Source organism: Oryx dammah, unplaced genomic scaffold (genome assembly GCF_014754425.2).
Source record: "Oryx dammah isolate SB20612 unplaced genomic scaffold, SCBI_Odam_1.1 HiC_scaffold_28, whole genome shotgun sequence".
Classification (NCBI taxonomy): Eukaryota; Metazoa; Chordata; class Mammalia; order Artiodactyla; family Bovidae; genus Oryx; species Oryx dammah.
In genome coordinates, this window is record NW_024070212.1 from 72,898,544 (window position 1) to 72,920,304 (window position 21,761).

General features: G+C 36.8%; 1 protein-coding gene across 25 annotated transcripts in view; it reads right to left on the minus strand.

Annotated features, from left to right (window-relative positions):
* Positions 1-21,761, minus strand: part of SRSF11 (serine and arginine rich splicing factor 11) — a 46,759-nt gene that overhangs the window by 2,134 nt on the left and 22,864 nt on the right. For 15 of the 25 annotated variants that reach the window (XM_040232578.1, XM_040232579.1, XM_040232594.1 and 12 more), the window contains 8 exons: positions 20,555-20,647; positions 19,737-19,786; positions 16,874-17,001; positions 13,249-13,330; positions 6,879-7,010; positions 5,283-5,372; positions 543-659; positions 29-167 (listed from right to left, as the gene is read on the minus strand). In XM_040232578.1, coding sequence (XP_040088512.1) covers positions 29-167; positions 543-659; positions 5,283-5,372; positions 6,879-7,010; positions 13,249-13,330; positions 16,874-17,001; positions 19,737-19,786; positions 20,555-20,647 — 831 coding nt within the window. The remainder of the gene's footprint in view (positions 1-28; positions 168-542; positions 660-5,282; positions 5,373-6,878; positions 7,011-13,248; positions 13,331-16,873; positions 17,002-19,736; positions 19,787-20,554; positions 20,648-21,761) is intronic. The other 10 variants (XM_040232600.1, XM_040232599.1, XM_040232603.1 and 7 more) reach the window with 1 other exon arrangement.

A 21,761-nucleotide genomic window follows, 5' to 3' on the forward strand; every position in this document is an offset into this window, starting at 1 on the left:
AACAAAATAAATTAGTTTGTAAACATACTTTCACATCTTTATCACTCTCTGATTTTCTTTCCCGTTCCTTTTCCTTATCTTTACTTTTCTTCTTCTTGCTTGTAGATCGCTCTCTTTCATCTCTGCTTCTTTCTTTGTCTTTGTCTTTCTTTTTCTCCTTTTTATGTCTAGGATGACAGTAAAATGCTCACAAGATGCTTGAAACAAAGTGCTCAAGAATTTTTGCCATTATTTAAATAGCAATAAGTTTAAATTTGTTTTAGATGGTAAGCTTGATGTAAGTTCACTGCTATAAGGAGATTAACAAAAATCCAATTTCAAATCACTGGACACAAGCTGTATACAAGTAACACAGGGAAGAAGACTGTAACTTGATTACAGGTCTAAAATGCCCAATCATAAACAGCATTTATTGTAACAATCTCAAGTCATGAAGAGAATGTATCAGCACATTCTTAAGTATTTTAATTCCTGAGAAGGAAGAAAAATCCTAGGACAGTTTCTGAAAAACAGGATAGATCTAATAAAAGATTAATACTTACCTTCTAGGGGACGGTGAACGAGACAATTTTCTTTTGGGAGACCTAGGCTTTTTAGGAGATCTTGTGCCACTTCTGCTTCTTCGTCGTCGTCTCTCTCTAGAAGAACAAATGTGCAAACTAGACTTTAAAATACAGTGTTATTCAAAAAATGCAGACACATCATACCAGATGTATCTACAATGGAACTCCAACAGAAACAGAAAACTCCATTTTCAAATACTGTTTGGAGCTGAAGAAGCAAATGGGTAATAAAAGTTGGCAACTTTTGGGGGGCAAACTATGTGCCTTTCCTTTAATGCCCTTAGGAAAGCCCTAATTTCTAGCAATTCTTAAAGACATGATGTCATCAAAACATCAGAAATGTTAAGCTCAAGGAAAAACTGATCAACAAAGGACAGAACATGTAAAGGATTAATATGTTGTGTTATGGAAGGCAGTTGCTAATAAAATTCAAAACTACTTCTAAATCATCAGGTAAAACTTAGAGAACCGAGAACTAGAGTTAATGGTGGTGGTGGTTTAGCTGCCAAGTTATGTCTGACTCTCTTGCAACCCCAAGGACTGTAAACCCACCAGGCTCCTCTATCCATGGGATTTCCCAGGCAAGAATACTGATGTGGGTTGCCATTTCCTTCTCCAGGGGATCTACCGATCCAGGGATCAAACCCACCTCTCCTGAACTGCAGGCTGATTCTTTACCACTGAGCCATAAGGAAACGGGGATCAAACTGACTTCCTGTTGTCCAGCAAATCATGCCCCTAATCCAATCCCTATTTTGAGCAATTAGCTTTTTAAGATGTACCTCCTTCTCTTTAAATTGACTTTTAAAAACTCCTGCTTCTACAATACAAACAGATGGAAAGTTTTGCTGTGTTCTTGGACTGGAAGTACCAATACTGTTAAAATGACTACACCACCCAAGGTAATCTATAGATTCAATGCAACCCCTATCAAAATACCAATGGCACTTCCTGCAGAATTAGAACAATTTTAAAATTTGTATAGAAACAAAACAACCTTGAATAGCCAAAACAATCTTGACAGAAAGAACCAAGAGCTAGAGGAATCACATTCCCTGGCTTCAGACTATACTACAAAGCTACAGTAATCAAAACAGTATGGTACAGGCACAGAAAACAGACACATCAATCAATGAAACAGAGTAAGAGTCCAGAAATAAAGGCACACACTTATGGTCAGGGGGCTAGAATATACAATGGAGAAAAGATAGCCTCTTCAATAAGTGGTGCTAGAAAAACCAGCTGCGTGTAAAGGAGAGAAATTACAACATTCTTTAATACCATATCCAAAAATAAAGTAGATTAAAGACCTAAGTGTAAGACCAGATACTATAAAACTGGAGGAAAAGAAAAGTAGAACATTCTCTGACATAAATCATAGCAATATTTTTTTTGATTCATCTCCTAAAGTAAATAAAAGCAAAACACACAAATGGGACCTAATTAAGAGATTTTGCTCAGCAAAAGAACCATAAACAAAACAGACAACCTACAGAACTGGAGAAAATATTTTCAAACAATTTGACTGAAAAGGCATTAATCCCCCAAATATACAAATAGCTCATACAGCTCAGTATCAAACAAACACACTAATCAAAAATGGGCAGAAGACCCAAACAGGACATTTCACCAAAAAAGACATATAGATGGCCAAAAGCGAAGATGCTCAACACTGCTAATTATTAAGAAAAATGCAAATCAAAACTACAATCCGTTATCCATCACCTCACAGTGGTCAGAACAGCCATCATCAAAAAGTGTACAAATAATAAATGCTGGAGAGGGTATAAAGAAAAGGGAACCCTCCTACACTGCTGGTAGAAATGTAACCCCAATATTCACAGTACCATTTCTTAGTAATTCTCAAGATAGAGAAACTATGTAAGTGTTCATCAACAGAAGAAACGGATAAAGAAAATTGCTACTATTTATACAACAGAATATTTGTAAGCTATAAAAAAGAATGAAATTGTGCCATTTGCAGCAACATGGATGGACATGGAGGGCATTCAAGCAAAGTGAAATAAGTCAGACAGAGACAAATACTGTAGGATATAACTTACACATGTAATCTGAGTAACAAAAAAGCAGACTCAAAAGATACAGAGAGAAAACTAGTGGTTACCACTGGGAAGAGAAAAGGCAGGGGACATTACATGGGTAGAGGATTAAGAGACACAAACTATTAGGTATAAAATAAGCTACTAGTTTATATTTTACAACACAAGGAATATAGCCAATATTTTATAACAACAATAAACAGAACCGTCTTTAAAAATTGTGAATTGCTATACTGTATAGCAACTATACTTAAAAACCCACCTAATGACAAGCAACTATTAAGTTTAAGATAGACTCAAGGATGTCTTATGCAACATGGGGAATACAGTCAATATTCTGTAATAACTATAAGGGGATAGTAAACTTTAATAAAAAACTGATTAAATGAAAAAAGTATATGATTTAGACACAAATAAAAAAAATTAAGCCCAATATGCTTTGTCTTCATTTCAGCAGCCACATGAAGCTTTAAAGAACAAAAAACCACAAGTTGTTTGTGACCCCTGTCCTGGAAACGTTACACAGAACTTTTCCTTCATCAAATGTTTATTAAGCTTGTCAGGGCTGTATACCTAACACTTTTTCATACTGCTTTGTATAACAATATTCCATATTCCTCAGAAAAGATGGGCTTTAAAAAGTTCTATTTCTGTGACCTATGATAGACTGTATGGACAGCTGCAAACATGTTGGTAGATATTCAATAAAAATGTATAGAATATGCCATAATTTAAGAATGATTCAGGATTTCCCTGGTGGTCCACTGGTTGGGAATCTGCGTGCCAATGCAAAGAACATGGGTTCAATCCTGGTCTGGGAGAATTCCACATGCCACGCGGCAGCTGAGCCCTTGTGCCACAACGATGGAACTTGAGTTCACATGCCACCATAACTACTGAAGCCTGTGTGCCCCAGAGCCTGTGCTCTCCAAGATAAGAAGCCACAGAGAGCAACTAGAGTAGCTACTGATCGCCGGATCCAAGAGAGCCTGTACACAGCAATTTAGATCCAATGCAGCCAAAAATGATAAAGAATGATTCAATAATTAAGTAGAGTAAGGCACTTATGAGCAAGTCCATTAAATAAAGAAACAAATAATATATGCCTCCAGTTTTTAAGGTAATAGAAAACACACTGCACATCTCATCTTTTATGCCCCTTTGCCGCCTTAGACCTATTTTGGTATTCCTTCAGCACTTATATATGGTTTCACTTTCTTTATATATACACAAAAATTTTTTTAAAAAGACAATTTTCAACACCCCGAAGAGACCCCATGTCTTTAGCTAACATACTCCAACCACTAATCTACTTTATAGATTCATCCATTCTGTCCATTTCATATAAATGAAATCATACAATGTATGGTCTGCTGTGACTAGCTTCTGTAACATGGCATGTTTTCATATTGTACTATCATGTACATATTATACATACAGCATGTACATATTGCACTATCATGTTTTCATATTGTACTATCATTATTTTGGTTCCTTTTTACAGATGAATAATAATCTATTTTATGAGTATACAACTTTGTTTACTCGTGTTAAGTGGATATTTGGTTGACTTCTTGGCTATGAATAATGCTGCCAAGAACATTCATGTATAAGTTTTTGTGCAGACATGTTTTTGCTTCTCTTGGGTATATCACTGGGAACAAAACTGCTGTGTTAAAGAGCTCTTATATTTTATTTCTGTAGGAATTGCCAACCTGTTTTTTCAATGCAGTTGCACAGTTTTTCTATGACTGAGTTGTTATATTTTAGGTAGAAGTCCATTATTGGAAACATTTTTCTAGCACTCTGAGGGCTGTCTTTAACAGTGTTCTTTGAAACAAAAACTCTTTAGTTTTTATTATCCTCAAACTTGGCTATTTCTTTGTTGCTTATGACTTTTGTCATATGTAGGGAACCACTGACAAATGCCAGGTCGTGAAGGTTAACTTACATGTTTTTTTTCTAAGTGCTTTTTAGTTTTGGCTTTTACGTTTAAGTGTTTTATCCGTTTTAAGTTAATTTTTATAGACAGTTTGAGCCCTTAGGTAAATTTAAATAATCAAGATTAAGAAAACAAAACACTGTAGTAAAATGTGTAAACAAGATAGGAAGAAAATGGAGTTAAGTATGGTCAGTTCTTTCTACTATCACATGAATGCCACCATGTTTAAGTATGAAGAATACATTTTCTGAAAGTTTACAACACTAAATTTTCACCATAGCAGATTAACTACTCTAAGAATGACACAAACTAGAACTTGCCTTGCCTCCAATTGTTTTATCAACAAACCATTATGTATGGGAAAAAAAAAAACTATTTTAAGTATTAACATGTAATAAAATGAATCTAATGTGATAATGCAGTATACTTTAGCCATCAAATGCTTGGGGGAAAAAAAACTCACAAACAGTTCAAATTAGGATATGAAATGCATAGAGCAAACATAAAAACTGACTTCTGTTGAATTCCATGTTATTGTAAATGAACTCTATACCATAAAGTATTAATTGGAAACTTATTCTTCACAGATTGTCTTTAGAAAACTTCACCATTAAAGTAGGTAGTTCTGTACTGGAAAACATTTCATGTTCATAGCCTAATAAGTCTTTGCAAACAAAGTTTAAAAAACAATGTCAAGAATTCATAATGCCACCCTACCTGCTAGCACTTCTGGAACGTCTGGCTGTGCTATAACTTTTTGGTGGCGTTTTGGAACGTTTCTTTTCTTTGTCTTCTTTCTTTTTATCTCTAATAAATGAACACAATTTATTAATGTATTAGAAGATTCAGTTAATAGAAAATACTTTTATTCTTTCAAAGCACATACCTGATGTAAACATCTATCATGAAAGAAGCCAATCTTCTAACTGTGGCCCTGCTATTATATATTCTGGGCTATTCAATACTATTAGGAAAAAAATCATAATGGACTGGTACTACAAGCACACCTCAACTCTAAATGGTCCCTTAAGTGGTCCCCGTCATGTTTTTCACAAATTCGTATTATACCCCTTTATCAGAAATCTTTCAAAGTACAAATCTGAAAATATTAATTCTCTGCTTATCACTTTGCAATTCATTCCCATTGACTTCAGGATCAGCTGTAAACTCCCTAGTGTGAACAATAAAGCCTTTTATGTATGATCTGTCTCAACTGTCCTGACCTCATTTCCTGGTCCTTCTACACCAAGATACTCCTTATTTCAAGAATTCATGCTAACCTTGTAAGTATTCTCTACTAGAAATCATGCTCCTGAGTCCAGTCAAATCTATCAGAATTTAATACTCAAGTCACCTCTCAATAAATCTCTTCCAACATCCCTAACAATGGCCCTTCCTTGGTAATTACATTAATTTTCCCCTAGTATAAATAAAGTTCCTCAAGGGAAAGAATGCCTAATTGCTCTTTGTGTAAGAGATGGTTCATTAAGTAAGCTTGTTTGACTGAATTAAGAGATGACTAGCTCTAAACATGATTAGAAGTCTCATCAGAGGCTGAGTATGCAGTAAAGCTATCCCAAAATCCAAGTCCCAAGTTGAGTTATATGCTTACCAAGAATAAATTCTGGGGGAAAAAAAATTTTGTTGCTTTTTGCTGTGACTCTTATTACTTTTAATCACATAATTAAATACATAAATGGGTAAAGAATAAAATATAGGGCTGTTTCTAGAAAATCAAGGCAAATATTTTATAAAGAGATAATAGTTTAAAAAATAAGTGTTGCGAAATTATACTGTGTGACAGCTAAAAACGGAGGGAAAAATCTAAGTACTTTCAAGTAACAGAGTTCTTGATACTTTAAAGGTGGTTTAAACAAAAAGAAAGTGATTTTGTATCTATTACTCAAAACTAGGCCTACTAATTTCAAAGGGTTTGGCCCTGTATGAAAACAAGTTATTGAATGAATGTTTAAGTCAAAATACAATGTTAAGGTGTGGATGTTTTGGTTTTTAGCAAATCCTCACTTTAATTCTTTACTGGCCTCCAAATCACGGGATTAGACTCTGAAGTATGGTTCAGTGTCAGGAATACAGCAATACTAATTCATACTTAAAAGCTGCTCATGATGAGATATATAAAGAAGAATTAAGAAGGCATGATTGTATGCCAAAAACTCTGGCATGTCAAAAAGTTGCTGGGAACACAAAATAGTTGAATGGAAAAGACGAAATGAAAAAAGGTAGTAGAAACAGCTAAGAATTCTTACTACAGAGAAATTTTACTCACTCATTGTTACTAGTTTTCTACTGTACCTGTTTTTTGACGTGCTCCTTGACCTTCTACCCCTCTCTCTGGAATGAGATCTTCTCCGTCTTGGACTTTTGGATCGTCGTCTACTCCTTGATTTAGAATGTGATCGCCTTCTGGATCTGCTTCTTGACCGCCTTATAGAGTAAAAGGAAGCAGACATATGTATATAAACCTAAAAAGACTAGCTCTACTTTTGATTATTTCATAGAAGTGTAGGACCAAAGATTCAGACATGTTGGCTAGCCATCAGTAACTGAGGGTAATTTCTTGCCATTATTTACTTATTTCACACAACATCTGATATCCCAGAAGTTAGAGACCTTTTAACACCTGGAATTCCTCACTTTTTAATCCTTTGTTCAACCTGTCAAACCAATCCTACTTTGCCCACTGCAACTACAACTCCAAACTTAAAATTATTACTAGAAAATGAAGGAAAATAAAAAATGACTCATTTGTATCACTTCATAATTAAACAGCATTTTAGAATGTACCTAATTTTATTCCTCACTATTACAAGTTAAATCCATTTACTACTTATCAAATACTTACTTATGCCCATTACATGCTTTACCAATACTCACTCATTTACTTTCATAATAAACCTAGTAACAGTAAATACTATTATTATTCCCATTTTGGGCTTGCCAGCAGGCATTAGTGGTAAAGAACTCACCTGCCAAAGCAGGAGGCTTAAGAGTTGGGAAGATCCCTGGAGAATGGGCATAGTAACCCACTTCAGTATTTCAAAAGGAAACCACATACTGTATTGGTTTCTATGATTTCTAATTGCTGTTCTCTGATATACATTCCTCTTCTTTAACTTCCAGTTTAAGAGAAATACAAGCAATGCAGGCCAGATACAGATATATACAATTCAGTATAAAATGCCCTTTTTACTCTCATGTGTCCTCAATATTGTATGATCATCTCTTTCCTGCCATGTAAGACATGTTTCCCTGTGCTTACTGCATTACCTTCACTCCCCATGTTTTCTCTAAAAGGTTAAGTGCAATTAACCTTTTGATGCTGTCCTTGATCCTTTTCCCCATTTTAAGAAAAACTGAAAGCAAATGGCAGTTCTTTGCTTAGACTTGGTCATTTAACTTTTAGTGAACCATTCAACCTCTTTCCATGGAAAACTTTAAACACAATTTAAACTTTTTGCTTTCATTATTTCCAGGGTGCCAAAGGATAGACATTTTAGTAATGCAAAAGATTTGTGTTCAAATCTCCCTTTTAAAGTCAGTTAATAAAAGTATTCATTATTTAACCTGAGCCTATTATTTCAGCAAAAAGAAAAACAAAAACGGCACCTACATCATAGAATAGTTGTAATGTAAGCAAAATTATAAAATCCAGCTCAGCACCTTAGTGTAGACATAAAAAGGTACTAATAATGTATTTTGAGTGAAACACTGACCCTCTAGAATATCAGAACCATCACTTTCTTATGAAGAATTAAAAAAAAAAAATTATGGAAAACCAAAATCGGATGCTGTTTGAATTAGCAAGTGTTCATCTTTTGAGAAATCTGGCTTTTAAAAAAATTAAACAATCATTTTAGCAAAACCATGTAACATATTTATCTTACCTCTAATGTATAAAAAAATGGCTATAAAAAATTACCAGTGCATTCTCACGTTTCCTTCTAAATGAAGTGATTAATAATATTTTTAAAATCTCATAAGCATAAGTATTACATCTATCATTTACTATAAGGTCCTGAAACAGTTATTTTTCAACAGCACCGCACTGCAGTCACTTCAACATTCAGTTCATATAAGCTTTTAAAAATTAGAGAAACATAGAGATTATTATATATTTTATATAACAAAGCTAGTGGAGGTGATGGAATCCCAGCTGAGATATTTCAAATCATAAAAGATACTGCTGTTAAAGTGCTGCACTCAACATGCGAGCAAATTTGGAAAACTCAGCAATTGTCGGTCACAGGACTGGAAAAGGTCAGTTTTCATTCCAATCCCAAAGAAGGGCAATTTCAAAAAATGTTCATAATAATGTACAACTGTGCTCATTTCACAAGTTAGCAAGGTAATGCTCACAATCCTTCAAGCCAGGCTTCAACAGTACATGAACCAAGAAATTCCAGATGTACAAGCTAGATTTAGAAAAGGCAAAGGAACAAAAGATCAAATGGCCAACATCCGTAGGATCATAGAAAAAGCAAAGGAATTTCAGAAAAATTACTAATTCTGCCTCATTGACTATGCTAAAACCTCTGACTGTATCAGGATCACAACAAACTGTGGAAAATTCTTAAAGAGATGGGAATACCACATCACCTTACCTGCTTCCCAAGAAACCTGTATGTAGGTCAAGAAGGAACAGTTAGAAATGGACTTGGAACAACACACTGGCTGAAAACTGGGTAAGTAGCACGTCAAGGCTGTATACTGTCACCCTGCTTATTTAACTTACGTGCAAGAGTATTTCATGCTGGGTTAGATGACTCACAAGCCGGAATCAAGATTGCCAGAAGTATCAACAACCTCAGATTCACAGGTGATACCACCCTACCGGCAGAAAGTGAAGAGAAACTAAAGAGCCTCTTGATGAAGGTGCAAGAGGAGAGTGAAAAAGCTGACTTAAAACTCAACATTCGATAAAACAAAGATCATGGCATCTGGTGTCATCACTTCATGGCAAACAGATGGGGAAAATATGGAAACAGTGGTAGATTTTATTTTCTTGAACTCCAAAATCACTGTGGACAGTGACTGGAGCCATGAAATTTAAGGGCGCTTGTTCCTTGTTCCTTGGAAGAAAAGCAATGACAAGCCATTGACTTTCTCTGGTGGCTCAGATGGTTAAAAGCATCTGTCTATACTGTGGGAGACGCGGGTTCGATCCCTGGGTTGGGAAGATTCCCCTGGAGGAGGAAATGGCAACCCATTCCAGTATCCTTGCCTGGAAAATCCCATGGACAGAAGGAGCCTGGTAGGCTACAGTTCATGGGGTCACAAAGAGTCGGACACGACTGAGCAACTTCACTTTCACTTTTTCAGACAGCGTTTTCAAAAGCAGAGACACCACCTCATGGACAAAAGTCCACATAGTCAAAGCTATGATTTTTCCTGTAGACATGTATGCATGTGAGAGCTGGATCATAAAGAAGGTTAAATGTCAAAGAATTAATGCTTTTGAACTGTGGTGCTGGACAAGACTCTTAAGAGTCCCTTGGACTGCAAGGAGATCAAACTAGTCAGTTCCAAAGGAAATCAACCCTGAATATTCACTGGAAGGACTGATGCTGGAACTTCAATACTTTTGCCATCTGATGAGAAGAGCTGACTCATTGGAAAAGACCCTGAGGCTGGGAAAGATTGAGGGAAGGAGGAGAAAGGGCTGACAGAGGATGAGATAGATGGTTGGATGGCACCACCGACTCAATGGACAAGTGTCTGAGCAAACTCTGGGAGATAGTGAAGGACAGGGAAAGCTTGCATGCTGCAATCCATGGGGTCACAGAGAGTTGCATACAACTGAGCAATTAAACAACAATTATTATTTATTATTTATATATAAGTAAAAAGCATACTGAAAGTAACAGTCATTTTATATGTCAAGATGCTTAAAATACTAAAATTTATAATAAGTATCTTTCTGCTATGATGTGTTTACTACAAGTGTTCCAAAGGACTTTTCTCTCATGGTCATAATTAAAATTAATATTTGAAAGCCTTAGCATGTAACTCCTATATACAAAAGATGTAAGTTCTCCTTTTTAAGCCTTTCTAAGTATTAAACAAAGCCATGAAAGCACTTGTCCTGCAAAGTTAATATTCCAAGTACAGGCACAGCTTAGAGATACTGAGTTTGCTCCCAAACCACTGCAGTAAACTGGGTATCACAGTAATAGTATGTCACAATGAATTTGTGGTTTCCCAGTACATTGCAAGTTATGTTTACACTATAGTATAGTCTGTGAAGTATGCAACAGCACAAAGGCTAAAAAACACTGTACATACATTAAGGCAATAGGGAACTTCTAAAGGTTCAATGGAACCCTCAGATGTTCTAGATTTGGGTTTTTTGAAAGACAAAATCTTTTAAGCATGAAATGGGCTGAGGTGAAGGTGGATGACACACACCAGACAGAACCACCCTGTAACATTCTGCTACAGACTGAAACTTTGTGTCCTCCCAGAATTCTCAGAGGAAACCAAATACCCAACCTGATGATGTTATGAGGTAGGAGCCTTTGGGGTGATTAGGTTAAGAAGACCCAGCTTTCATGAACAGGATGAATGCGTTTATGAAAGACATCTCAAGAAGGGGCTTCTCTGGTAGCTGGCTCAGTGGTAAAGAATCCACCTGCCAATGCAGGAAATGTGGATTCCATCCCTGGTCCATGAATATTGCACATGCCACGGAGTACTAAGCCCGTGAGCCACAACTTCTGAGCCTGTGCTCTAGAGACTGGAGCCACTACTGCTGAGCTCATGTGCCATGACTACTGAAGCCTGAGCGTGCTAGAGCTTGTGTTCCATAACAAGAAAAATCACTGCAATGAGAAGCCCACACACCGTAACTACAGAGTAGCCCCACTCACCACAACCAGCTAAAAGTCTGCACAGCAATGAAAACCCAGCACACTCAAAAATAAATAAATAAAATTAAAATTAAAAAAACTCAAGAGATACCCCACCCCTGGTCCATCCTATGTGAGGACACAGTGAAGATATAGCAAACTATCAATATAAATGAGGAAGTAGGTCCTCACTAGACAGCAAATTTTCTGACACCATTTCACCAATGACATCTTTGATAGAGCCAATAAAAACTTTTAATTTTATTAAATCTAGTTCCGTGAGTGCTATTAAAGTAGTATCATTACTGGCTAGAAATGTTAAATCTGGTCCCTTCAGCAACATTCTTTGCAATGAAATCAGCAGTATGCATAAATCATTTCTGATACTTTTAAGTTCAGTGACTGTCAAGGAAGACACTTGTGTGATTGAGTGTGAGTTTACCTAATTGCTTTTGCCATGAAACATCTTTACTTGAAAGAACTGTCAAACCATCGTTGTTCAGACTTGGGTATCTGGTAGACACTTTCATGAAAAATGAATTATCATTTCAAGAAAAAAAAAATTGTTGCCAATAATAAAATCTGAGCTTTCAGAAGAAAATTAAACTTTGGAAAACTTAAACCCACCATTGTGAATCTGACAGCTTCCTAACATTTTAAAAGGGTTTACTGGTAAGATGTATGGTGATATTACCAAGTCATCTTTTGAGATTGTGTAAAAAAGTGTCAACATTTGAAAACTTGCATAATGCAATCAATCAACCATTTTCCAAACAATGCATAACTGTACAAAAGGATGCCTGGTGAAAAGATCCACTCAAAGTATAATAAAGATCAACAGATTTTACAAGTTTTGGTATTGTATCAAAGAATACTACTCCCAATTACCTGAAAAGAGTAAGAAATTACTTTTCCCTCTTCTCACGATATATTTGTATAAAGTCAGATTTTCTATATATATTAACCAAAATATACTACAATGAACTGAATGTAGAATCCTATACATCTTCTATTAAGCTAAATGTTAAAGAATTTGCAAAGCTGTTAAGATGTAAACAAAGCCATTCTTTTAATTTTTGGGGGGAAAAGCTTTGTTTCAAAGCTAAGTTAATATGAATGGGTTTCAATATTAATTATCATTTCAAATGATGGTTTCAAATTTTACTATGGCCAACAATGATGCTGTAAACCACATCAACAAAAGCTCATTGGAGTTCTTATATTTTTTATGAGTATAGAGGTCCTAATATCACCAAGTTTGAGAGTCACTGGTCTAGAAAGATCCTTATAAATCTATACAAGTATGTCATGTGAGAAAGAGAATACACTGGTCCTTTTACCCTGCAGAGTCTTACTATAGGTAGGATAAAGAGTAATAGCTACCATCATGTAGTTTATCCAGTAATACAAAGAGCAATCTCAAAACACATCATCTGCAAATACTCAAGCTTTAGATGGGTAAGCTAAGGTTGCCTAACAACCCTCCATGTTCCAAGTCAGGAGTCTAGTAAAATGTTAAAACTAGAATTCAAGTCAAAAGTTTCAAGGACAGTGTCCTTTCCAGAGTACTAAGCATTTCAGTGCTCAAATTCCAGTGGCTTCTTCCTAACCCTAGATTTTTAGGGGGGATTTTAAAGTATCTACCATCTTTTCTCTATTTATATACCTGTGAATAGTAATTCACATACTCTGCAAATAGCAGTAGTTATCAAAACCACTGTAACCATGAGCTAATTAGGTTAACAGCAGGTGTAACATAGGAAAATTGTCTTTGTCTAAGGAAGAACTTCCTACCAAACAGCAATCAATCTAATTACCTGTGCCTAGAAGATGAGGGAGTCCTCCTCCTCCTAGAACGTGATCTTGACCTTGAGTGTCTTCGTTTTTCTTCTTTCTTATCTGGATTTAAATGAAAAGGAATCTGGATTTAGAAATCATTAAGCAGAAAGATTATTTCCATTTAGAAATTACTCTAAGAGTTTATTATACTAATTTTCAGGTTTACTATATGATCCTTAAAATCAGGTAGCTAAAGGTTTCTGGAGCTACGAAGTGTCATCCATAAAACAACCTACAAAAATAATCACCTTTCTCATTCTTTGCTCTTCAGAGGTTTCTAAACTATGACTCCTTTCTGTTTGCATGCCTTAGGTTCTCTTTCCCCAAAGAGAGCTACAATCTACGCAGATTAAAACTCCACTCTGTACATGCTCATGGATTTATATAACCTCCCCAAACTGTACCGAAGTGTAAAATATTTGTATCTATAATAAAAACATAAGATAAACACTTAAAATTCTTGGACCAGCAAAATGTTCCTTTAGTCAAAACTTAACTCTATTCTTCTTTCCTAGATATGTCTCATTCAATCACTCATTTCTATACTTCTGGGATAGAAACTAAACCAGCTCTCATTCTTCATATATGGACTATCATTCAAAGTGAGAATGCTGGCCCCGCCCCAGTGACTGAAAGTAAAGAATTCATCTGCAATGTAGGAGCTGCATCTGGTCAGAAAGATCCCCTGGAGCAGGTCATGGCAACCCACTCCACTGTTCTTGCCTGGAGAACCCCATGGACAGAGTAGCCTGGTAAGCCATAGTCCTTAGAGTCAGACATGACTGAGGCGACTTAGCCCACATGCACAAAGTGAGAATGAGTTCCTCTTTTACATTTCTATCATTTCATTAATAGAATTCAACTTATTGTGAATATCAAATTAACAAAAATTTGTGCAGCAAACAAAATTTCATAAAGAAGTAAGTCATTTTCAGTCATTTCAGTTATGTTTCCAATGAAAACAGAAATGGTGTTCTGGTTTTGGAGTCATACAGGTCCAGTTATCTATATAAACTGCTTGTCATATGACAATGGGTTAATTATCTAATAACTTGGTTAAATGAGATAATACACACAAAGATTTGGTATTAATTTATCCATTATACGTCTAATACCATATACAATAAAAATCACCCCATTAAGAACTGGAATGAAGAAAATGAATAAAGCATTGTTTATCAAGGAAAAAAAAAATCAGGACCAAATATCCAAATACATATATGCAGAAAATGGGACAACCATTCATCTCATCACAAAAAGACAATCTGCAAAGAATAATGTATTTACTTTTCTGTAAACAAATGATGTAAATAGAAGAAACTTTATTAGGGCTTCTTGGTCAAATAAAGACTATAGATCAGGCTATCCCAACTTCAGTTCAGTTACTCAGTCATGTCTGACTTTTGCAACCCCATGAACTGTTGCACACCAAGCCTCCCTGTCCATCACCAACTCCCGGAGTTTACCCAAACTCATGTCCATTGAGACAGTGATGCCATCTAACCATCTCATCCTCTGTTGTCCCCTTTCCCTCCTCCCTTCAATCTTTCCCAACTTCAAAGTCTTTTCAAATGAGTCAACTCTTCACATGAGATGGCCAAAGTATTGGAGTTTCAGCTTCAACATCAGTCCTTCCAATGAACATCCAGGATTGCTCTCTTTTACGATGGACTGGTTGGATCTCCTTGCAGTCCAAGTCTCAAGAGTCTTCTCCAAGTTCAAAAGCATCAATTCTTGATCCCTCAGCTTTCTTTATAGTCCAATTCTCACATCCATACATGACTACTGGAAAAAACATAGCCTTGACTAGATGGACCTTTACTGGCAAAGTATTGTCTCTGCTTTTTAATATGCTGTCTAGGTTGGTCATAACTTTCTTTCCAAGGAATAAGCATCTTTTAATTTCATGGCTGCAATCACCATCTGCAGTGATTTTAGGACCCAGAAAAACAAAGTCAGCCACTGTTTCCCCATCTATTTGCCATGAAGTGACAGGACCGGATGCCATGATATTAGTTTTCTGAATGTTGAGCTTTAAGCCAACTTTTTTGCTCTCCTCTTTCACTTTCATCAAGAGGCTCTTTAGTTCTTCTTCACTTTCTGCCGTAAGGGTGGTGTCATCTGCATATCTGAGGTTATTGCTCTTTCTCCCTGCAATTTTGATTCCAGCTTGTGCTTCCTCCAGCCCAGCATTTCTCATGATATACTCTGCACAGAAGTTAAATAAGCAGGGTGACAATATATAGCCTTGACGTACTCCTCTTCCTATTTGGAACCAGTCTGTTGTTCCTTGTGCAGTTCTAACTGTTGCTTCCTGATCTGCATACAGATTTCTCAGGAGGCAGGTCAGGTGGTCTGGTATTACCATCTCTTTCAGAATTTTCCACAGTTTATTGTGACCCACACAGTCAAAGGCTTTGGCATAGTCAATAAAGCAGAAATAGATGTTTTTCTGGAACTCTCTTGCTTTTTCGATGATCCAGCAGATGTTGGCAATTTGTTCCCTGGTTTCTCTCCCTTTTCTAAAACCAGCTTGAACATCTGAAGTTCAAGGTTCAAGTAATGCTGAAGCTTGGCTTGGAAAATTTTGAGCATTACTTCACTAGCGTGTGAGATGAGTGCCAACTGTGTGGTAGTTTGAACATTCTTTGGCATTGCCTTTTTTGGGATTGGAATAAAAGCAGCTTTTCCAGTCCCTTGGCCACTGCTGAGTTTTCCAAATTTACTGACATACTGAGTGCAGCACTTCCATAGCATCATCTATTAGGATTTGAAATAGCTCCACTGGAATTCCATCACCTCCACTAGCTTTGTTTGTAGTGATACTTCCTAAGGCCTGCTTGACTTCACATTCCAGGATGTCTGGCTCTAGGTGAGTGACCACACAATCGTCATTATCTGGGTCATGAAGATCTTTTTTGTATAGTTCTTCGGTGTATTCTTGCCACCTCTTCTTAATATCTTCTGCTTCTGTTAGGTCAATACCCATTTCTGTCGTTTATTGAGCCCATCTTTGCATGAAATATATTCCCTTGATATCTCTGATTTTCTTGAAGAGATCTCTAGTCTTTCCTATTCTATTGTTTTTCTGTATTTCTTTGCCTTGATTGCTGAGGAAAGCTTTCTTGTCTCTCTTTGCTATTCTTTGGAACTCTGCATTCAAATGGGTGTATCTTTCCTTTTCTCCTTTGCTTTCACTTCCCTTCTTCTCACAGCTATTTGTAAGGCCTCCTCAGACAGCCATTTTGCTTTTTTGCATTTCTTCTCCTTGGGGATGGTCTTGAACCCTGTCTCCTGTACAGTGTCACAAACCTCCATCCATAGCTCATCAGGCACTCTATCAGATCTAGGCCCTTAAATTTATTTCTCACTTCCACTATATAATCATAAGGGATTTGATTTAGGTCATACCTGAGCTTACGCAAACATAAATGACTAAAAAAACAGTAAAACCCCCCAAATTAAAAACAACCAAAATACCACACAAAGCATTAGGTAATCCTAGGCACCAATGTTTCAGAATGAACTTTTACCAAAATATGGGGAAAAAATGACAGAAGTATTATTTACCATATTTTCAAACAACACATAAATCTATGTTACCTGGTTCTATAGCAGCAGAAATTAGGGACTGTGCTTCTCGTACTCTCTTCATGGCTTCCTCTATTTCTTTACTAGAGGTATCTGATTTCAGACTTGGTGAAACAAGACCAGCAGCGACATGATTCAATCTGGAATAGAACCAAGAATTGCATTTGACACATTTAAAAACATATTTGCATATCTAATTAAATACACGTTTCCTATCATCAGTTTACTAAGATACTCCTTGAAAAAAAGTGAGAAGACTCCATGATAACTTTGACAAAATCATAAAGAATACAGTAAAACGGTACTATGCAAAATAGCACTCGCCATTTTAAAAGACACAGATATTTCAAATAAGAAAAAAATTAATTTTGCGGAACATCCCTGAACTTTTCATATACTTTCTAAGAATTGCTAGTAAATGAGAATAATGCTAGTGATTTTTGATTAACAGAATGTTCCTTCATGTTTTCTACTTCATCCTAATTTTCTTGGGGAAGAGAATTACTTTTTAAGCTTACAGATGACAAACTGAGGCAGAACCCAATGACATACCAAAGTTATTTATGAAATTCCTGACTGCAAAGGCTAAAGGGTTTATAAAAATGAGAAAAAACTATAGACACCAAGTTGAGGATGGGCAGTTTGTGGGCAGTGTAAAATGTAAATAAGAATGACTATGGGATGTTTTTTATTTAACTCTATTAGTCATATTTTACTTAATAAGTTTCATGGTAGATACATGCTTGGATTTCACTTGGTTATTTTTAGAAAAAACACCAACAACTACTACAGTCAAATGATTCTGTTCTGCCTCCTCCACATGCTTTACTTGCTGACAGCGACTTTCACCCAGTTAAAATGAAAATCAGTTCTAATGAGATGGATGAAACTGGAGCCTATTATACAGAGTGAAGTCAGAAAGAAAAACACCAATATAGTATACTAACACATTTATATGGAGTTAGAATAATGGTAATGATGACCCTATATGCGAGACAGCAAAAGAGACACAAATGTATAGAACAGTCCTTCGGACTCTGGGAGAAGGCAAGGGTGGAATGATTTGAGAGAATAGCATTGAAACCTGTATTTTATCATATTTGAAACAGATTGCCAGTCCAGGTTCCATGCATGAGACAGGGTGCTCAGAGCTGGTGCGCTGGCATGACCCTGAGATGGGATGGGGAGTGATGTGGCGGGGGAGTTCAGGATGGGGAACACATGTACACACGTCTGTTCCATGTCAATGTATGGCAAAAACCACTACAACATTGTAACTTAATTAGCTTCCAATTAAAAAAAAAGAAAAAAAGGAAAATTAATTTCGTTCAGATTTAACACACTCATCTGGTGAAGAATTCATCTGCAATGCGGGAGCCCTCGGTTTGATCCCTGGGTTGGGAAGATCCCCTGTAGAAAGAAATGGCTACATATTCCACTATTCTGGCCTGGAGAATTTCATGAACTGTATAGTCCATGGGGTTGCAAAGAGTCGAGCACGACTGAGTGACTTTCACTTAACACACCAAGAAATGACTAATAAAAACATCTCAAGAATCTGTGATATGTCAAGTAGGAAAAATAAATTGCAGCACAAATAAAACTTTTCAAAGCACCGAAAGACAGTGACTTTTAGTATGTGATGTATATTACTCTTACTCTGGGCTAGTGCTTCCCTCACTTCTTTAATAAAATGCAGTACTTTAATAGCGTCATCTTCTAGGATTTGAAATAACTCAGCTGGAATCCATCACATCCACTAGCCTTGTTAACAGTAATGCTTCCTAAAGCCCACTTGACTTTACATTCCAGGATATGGGACACGAGGCAAGTGATCACATTTTTATTCATGTCCTTAAGACCTTTACTGTACAGTTCACTGGTGTATTTTTGCCACCTCTTCTTAGTATCTTTTGCTTCTGTTATGTCCTTGCCTTTTCTGTCCTTTATTGTGCTGATCTTTGCATGAAATAATCCCTTAGCATCTCCAACTTTCCTGAAGCGATCTCTAGTCTTTCCCATTGTATTGTTCTCCTCTATTTCTTTGCACTATTCACTTAGGAAGGCTTTCTTTTATCTAAGTAATCTTTGGAATTCTGCACTATCTTTCCTTTTCTTCTTTGACTTTCATTTCTCTTCTCAGCTATTTTGTAAGGCCTCCTCAGACAACCCTTTTGCCTTGCAGCATTTTTCTCGTAGATGGTTTTGGTCACTCTGCTTTAAGCTATTGACAATGATCTTCAAAGATTAAAAATTACACCAAAACAAAACACTTTATAGATGGGCACACTTCTGGATTTTTCTTTCTAGAAAATAGGATTATGGACTGCATGCCAGTGGTCATGTATTGATGTGAGAGTTAGACTGTGAAGGAAGCTGAGCACCAAAGAATTGATGCTTTTGAACTGTGGTGTTGGAGAAGACTCTTGAGAGTCCCTTGGACTGCAAGGAGATCCAACCAGTCCATTCTAAAGGAGATCAGTCCTGGGTGGTCATTGGAAGGACTGATGCTGAAGCTAAAACTCCAATACTTTGGCCACCTCAGGCGAAGAGTTTTGACTCATTGGAAAAGACCCTGATGCTGGGAGGGATTAGGGGCAGGAGGAGAAGAGGACGACAGAGGATGAGATGGCTGGATGGCATCACCGACTCGATGGACCTGAGTTTGGGTGAACTCCGGGAGTTAGTGATGGACATGGAGGCTTGGCATGCTGTGATTCATGGGGTCGCAAAGAGCCAGAAGCGACTGAGTGACTGAACTGAACTGATTGCATGCCGTGAGATAAATTTCTTTTAGCTATCAAAAAATAAGTGCTATCTGTAGACACTGACATATTTCTATCATCAATGGAAACAAAAGGAAAAAAGTTCTTACTTCGGATCAACAGTACTCATAAGTTTCAGCAACTGATCTGCAGCAAGAGACTGGAAAATAAAAATATTAAAAATGAAAACACAATAAATGATTACAATTTTAATTTTTTATAGTATGTTGAAATGACCTAGAACAATTTGGCAAACCTATAGAAGCTAATATATCCCAAGCACCACAATGACCAACAGAAATATAATGCCAGGGAAATATGTCACAGTAAATTTTCTAGCTGCAAAAAATAAACAGATGACAATAGTGACTACAGTACTGGATATTCAGAACTGCTTTATCAAGTTAAATACAAAGATGATGTAGCTGAACAGTCCAGATTTTATAGACTAACTCCTGCTTATTTAAAGATTTCCTGAGGATAAGTAACATTTTAAGGAAACATGTAAAACAAAAATCAAAGTGCTCAGTCTGTATAATAATCAAAAAGTTTCATAAAGAACTTCAGAAAAGTTAATCTAAATTGCAATGAGGGAAAACAAAAATTTACGAGTAAATGACAAGAGAACAAATTATGAACACATTCCTATCTTTTCATGACTTGTATTCTGACTTTGCAACATTGATGTGGTAGTGGCTTCCTATGAAACTAGTCTTTACTTTGAACATCATAAAATGAGAAATTCTTTGATGGGCAAGGGGCTAATGCAGTGACCTTTTAAATCTCTCATTAACAAGTTTACATAAGAAAAAAAATTCACTACAATGTAACAGTTGGTCATCTCCTGCTGTTGAAATGGAAACTAAAATCTAATGAAGAAAATTCTTGAATTACAAAAGGAGCTCAGAGTTCAAGGATATTAAATTACCTGTGAGTTCAAGTTTGCTCCAGGAAGCCCAAGTGCAGCAAGGGCAGGATCAAGGGTAGGAGCTCCCAAAGCAGCCAATGGAACAGCGCCAATCTGTGAAATTTCAGATTCTATTTATTTAAAATTTTGTTTCTATGTCTTATACTGTCAGGTTGGCAGAGTATGTCAACGTTTTCTTTTTTCCTCTAAAGGGTCAGATGATTACTAGTTGAAGTCTATAAGCTGTGGGATCTCCACCCCACAGCTAAGTGTGTATACCTTAAGTTTATTCCTTAGGGCTTCTCTGGTGGCTCACATGGTCAAGAATCTGCCTGCAACGTGGGAGAGCCAGGTTCCATCCCTGGGGTGGGTCGATCCCCTGGAGAAGGGAATGGCAACCCATCCCAATATTCCTGCCTAGAGAATCCCAGAGACAGAGGAGCCTGGTGGACTACAGTCCATGAGGTCACAAAGGATCTGACATGACTTAGCAACTAATACTTACATTTCTTACCACAGCAGTAGTGGCTTTCTATACCTGAGTTAGATATATTCATTAAGAGTTCTCTAGTAATTTCCTGTTGTATGTTCTTAGTCTCTCAGTCGTGCCTGACTCTTTGCAACCCCATGGACTGTAACCTGCCAGGCTCCTCTGTCCATGGGATTCTCCAGATAAGAATAGTGAAGTGGGTAGCCATTCCCGTCTCCAGGGGATCATCCCGCCCCAGGGATCGAACCCAGGTCTCCTGCGTTCAGGAGGATTCTCTACTTTCTGAGCCACCAGGAATTCCTCATAATTAGTCAATTTAATGCACACAAACAATGCAAAATCTTATAACTTTGCAGGCAGTTTGAGCCTCTTCACAAGCACTGTGCTTGAAGTTCTCCTAGTTTCATTATTACTTATTAAGTATAGGCAGAAAACATACTATAATTTAACCAATCACTGTCCTTGAGCAACATGGGGGCTAGGAGTGCTGACTCTTCATGTAGTCGACCTGTAACTTCAGTCAGCTCTCCATTATCGACTGGCCCACATTTCAATTCAACCAATCTTGGGTGTGTAGTACTATAATATGTATTCAAAGTGAAAGCGTTAGTTGCTCAGTTGTGTCCGACTCTCTGCAACCTCATGGGCTATAGCCCACTTCGCTCCTCTGTCCAGTGAATTCTCCAGGCACGAATACTGGAGTGGAGTGGGTAGCCATTCCCTTCTCCAGGGGATCTT